The 4,214-nt window shown below is 51.4% G+C and overlaps 1 protein-coding gene across 3 annotated transcripts in view; it reads right to left on the reverse strand.

Annotated features, from left to right (window-relative positions):
* Sptb (spectrin beta, erythrocytic) overlaps positions 1-4,214 on the reverse strand; it is a 127,751-nt gene continuing 123,537 nt past the window's right edge. For 2 of the 3 annotated variants that reach the window (XM_017802930.2, XM_017802931.2), the window contains exons 34-36: positions 3,610-3,783; positions 3,091-3,133; positions 1-2,938 (exon numbers count right to left, since the gene is read on the reverse strand). In XM_017802930.2, coding sequence (XP_017658419.1) covers positions 2,771-2,938; positions 3,091-3,133; positions 3,610-3,783 — 385 coding nt within the window. In that variant the 3' untranslated portion in view covers positions 1-2,770. The remainder of the gene's footprint in view (positions 2,939-3,090; positions 3,134-3,609; positions 3,784-4,214) is intronic. The other variant, XM_008852129.2, reaches the window with a different exon arrangement.

Here is a 4,214-nt window from a genome sequence, read left to right on the forward strand (position 1 = left end):
TAGAGCATTATTGATTTATTAGAAAAACTAGTAAATGGGTTTCCTCTGGTTGGTGGAAGCACATTTGAGCAGGTAGAGGACAAGGCCCAGCCGGCCCCAGGGCCAGCCCTAGATGGCATGATCTGTGCCCAACAGGGTTGCATTCCTCTGCAGCCACCTCCTCTAGTGTCCTCCCTGAGCTTGCTTGTCCAAGGGACCAAGCCATGTGGCCTACTGGCCTCTTCCTCCTCTGGATCTCTACCTCCTCCGCTAAGGGTAGAGGCGGGGATCCAGGACCAGCCTAGGGGAACTGTTGCCCTCCAGTAGGCAGGAAGGAGGAATTGGGGGGTGGGGGAACCGAGCTTACACAGGCCTCCTGTTAGTGCCAGTGGAGGTAGGGTGGGAGGGTCCTGGGAGGGCCCCAGGACCCTCTATTCCTCCTCAGCCAGCCAGCCAAAGGCCGGGACAAAGGCAACAAGGAGAAGGGAGAACCACCTGACCATGCCCAGAAAGCGTCCTCTAACTGCCCTGGGGAGGAAGCCTGTTATGCTGGTGTGGACTGGAGCTGTGTCATCCCAGTTTGGGAGTAACTGTCAAGAAAGAGGCTGTGAAATAGAAAATGTCAGGAGAAAAATCAGCCTTGCCAGGTTACCAGGAGAGCCTAGCCCTGGGTACACACACGGGATTTTTCCAAAGCTAGCCACCTGCAGAGTCAGTCCAGTTGAGTGTCTTGGGGCCTGGGTGACATGGGTGAGCTCTATAGGGAGCTGGCTGTGATGGTAGGTCACATGCAGTTGGCTGCCCTTGCCCAATCCTGGGACCTGGGGTGGTTAAATCCTAGCTCATCCTTGGAGCCCTTTCTTGGTTCTATGAAGTTAACTTGCTAGAAATTCCTCACTTCAGGTGCTAATTGGGTACATGTGGAAGGGAAGGGTGGACCCTCATCCCTTGATCTCCCAAATACTAGACTAGGGAAACTGAGGGAGCTGCTTACCACCTAATGCCTTCAATAAGGAGCCCACTGCCTGTCCCAGAGATGAACATACCCTTGAGTGCACCAAAGCCTTTTTTACCACCAGGTGAGTGCAGATGCCTCTCTGCCTCTGCCCTTAGTTTCTTGACTGTAAAAGAGGCTAGTGAATGGTACCTGCTTGGTTCCCTGTAGAAGCAGGGGGCTCTAGAGCCCTATACATGGAGGCTAAGTAAAAAGTGGCTGCAGAGATAGGGAAATCAGGCCCCACTGAATAACGTCCCTCTTGTGGCTCCTGTCTGCTGGAGTTGGCTTCATACTCATGTTAGAGTCATAGGGTGTAACTGCTCTCTGAGTTGTACCTTCCCTGGTTAGCACTGAGGGATTCTGGGAAGGCTTTGTAACTGGATAGGGAAGGCAGAAACTGGGCCCAAGGGATGCTAATTGTCTCCTAGGGGGGAAAGGACAACTGCCCTCAACTTGACCTTTTGGATCTAACCCCTTTTACTGTGCTGGGTTGCAGCTGTATTGTTTTCAGTTGAGTAGCAGAGGAAGTCCTTGCAAACCAGTGGTCCCTCTCCTCCTTAAGCCTAGAAAGGCACTCCTTGCAGACAGAGGCCACAAGAGCGCCTTTTGGTGCTTGGAGAGGGGGTGGTAGATGTTTGGTGATCTCTGTACCATGTAACCCCTGGAATCTAGGGCTAGGCCTACAGAAGCCAATCGAGAGGCCACACCTTTATGATAGTGGCCTCAGCATTCATCCCTGTGTTCCAGGGGTAATTGTGTCACATGACTATGTGATAAACATAGCTCTGTGTCGAGCCAGTGGCCTGGGTGGTACCCACTGCAGACGTGCTACAGTGGGTATTTGGCTTTGGGATGCTTTACTCAGAACCTGGGGTGTTCAGCTTGTATCTGGGGCCAGCAACTGGCCATGTATTGCTGGTTTGGCTGCAACCGGGAGTGGGAGAGAAGGGCCACCACATAGAGGCAGAGCCTAGCAGTATTGGGACCCGTCTGTCCTGTGGCAGAGGTTTGAGCCCGAAGCTCTAGGGAGGGTATAAGAGCTGCTAGTCTTTGCCACTGTTCCAGTGCTAGGAGAGGCAAAAGGTTCAGCAGGGAGGGAGGGCAAGAGACCCCTTTAGTCAGGACACACCAAATGATGCTTTTTCAGGTACAAGAAGGAAAGAAGGAATGCACTAGCCCTGAGGACAGAGTCCCAGATCTAAGGAAGCCAAGTGGGGAGGAGGCTGGTGGTACCCAAGGCTCAACATCTCTTATTGTCTTCTTGGTGCTCACCAGCCCCTTGCCCAGAGCTGGGGCTCTGAAGGCCCTTTCTCCTGCCCACGAGGGGAAGGTCAGCCATTGCCAGTGTCCCTTTTCCTTTCAATGACTGTGACTATGGGCAGTGACCTGAAGTGAGACTTGCGGTAGGAATGGGCAGCATCAGCGGAACCCCACCAGACTTCCCAGTTTTTATGGGGTCAGGAAGAGAAAAGTATATACCTTATAGAACCTTTTCTAGCCCCAGAGGAGATAGAGCTCCTGTCCCAGGAGCCCAGCTGACTGCATGGGGAGTAGGGGTGTGGAGGGCTGTTGGCAGGTGGAAAGGAGGCCTGGCAGGCAAGGCAGCTATTGCAGTGCAGTGTGGGGCCCTGGGGCTGGCCCAGCAACTCGAGCAGGCAGGTTGCAGGCAGCGGGTGGCAGGCAGAAGGAGGACTGGCCACTGCAGAGGTCAAGGCCACAGGCTCCTATTCCTTTCATGTCCCGATGCACACTGCTGTGCTGCCTGGCCAGCCCCACCCCCGGGGCTGCCAGCTGCTACTTTTTCTTAGGGAAGAAGCTGAATCTCTTTTCCTTGTCCTTCTTGCCGAGGCTGGCATCAGGACCAGTAAGGGAAGGCAGGGGCAGGCTCTGGGCCTTGACACGGATGCTCTGGGACTCGTTGATGGCTGTGCTCATGCCCTGCAGCCAGGACAGCATCTCCTCCTGTAGAGTAGGAGCATCAGGGAGTCCAGGAGGACACATGCAGCTATGATGTGCTCCTGTGACTGCCCATTCTGCAGGGGCCTTGAGGTCAAGTGTCAGATCTCCACCCACCCCATTGTAAGCCACATCGGAGCTAGGCCATGAGCGCTTACCTCATCTTTGCCATGGAACAGCCACTCACTCCCATTACTCAACCTAAGGAGACAAAGGTTTTCCTGTCATGGTGCCATCTCTGGAGGCCTTTACCTGGGCAGAGAGCTGGCTAATGACCTCACAGCCTAATATCTAGACCCTACTGAGCAGCAGAATACTTGAGAGACCTAAAAATGCTATGAAACTTTTTGATTAGAAAAACCACCCAGGGCCGGGCATGGTGCATGACTTTAATCCCAGCACTCGGGAGGCAGAGGCAGGCAGAGCTCTGAATTCAAGGCTGGCCTGGTCTACTCAGTGAGTTCCAGGACAGTTGGGACTACAGGGAGATCCTGTCTCAAAAAGACCAAAAGAAAAAGAAAAGAGAAGAGAAAAAAGAAAGACAGAGAAAAAGAAAGACCACCCAGGAGCAGCTCTAGCTTGGATCTAGTCTACAGTGGGCATGCCCAATCAAACCTTCAGCTTAAGGTTCAAAGGGCTTATGCAACAGACAGGGGGCTCTGTGCAGTAAGGCTCACCTCAGCTTAAAAACATGCTTCTTCTTCTTGTAGTTGGCAGCAATTTCACAGATGGCATGTCTCAGGGCCAGAGGCTCCTCCCCATGGTAGGGTACCCCCAGGGCCAGGTTCCTAGCATCCTTGTAGAAGGTCAGCTCGCTGTTCCTCAGCACACAATACAGGTTGTTCCAGGACCTGCAGTGATGTGGACAGGCAGGTCACCAGCTGTCCTGATGCAGCAGCCAGTTCCTATAGCCTCACTGTAAGTTTTTACTGCATCATTTTACCCTAACAAATAGTAACAGATTTTATTGTTTAGAAAAGAGGGGAGATTAAAAACTAACTGCATGTGATTTCACTATCAAAAGTTAGCTATTGTTTATATTTTATGTATGGCTTAGTCTTTTTTCTGTTCACATGTTTTCTATTTGCATAGATAACTAAAATTGGATTATATTGTATAGTCAGGTTTTTTTTTTTTTTTGTGTGTGTGTGTGTGTGGAAACACATGCATGCATATGATGAGAATACAACATTCCCTGAGTAACAGCATTGTGAGAAGAATTCAAATTAGTGGATAAAAAGAAAAATCATTTAAATGCTAAGTCTACTAGCACGCTATTACT

The sequence above is a fragment of the Nannospalax galili genome, unplaced genomic scaffold, assembly GCF_000622305.1.
Source record: "Nannospalax galili isolate Female #2095 unplaced genomic scaffold, S.galili_v1.0 scaffold285, whole genome shotgun sequence".
NCBI classification, from domain to species: domain Eukaryota; kingdom Metazoa; phylum Chordata; class Mammalia; order Rodentia; family Spalacidae; genus Nannospalax; species Nannospalax galili.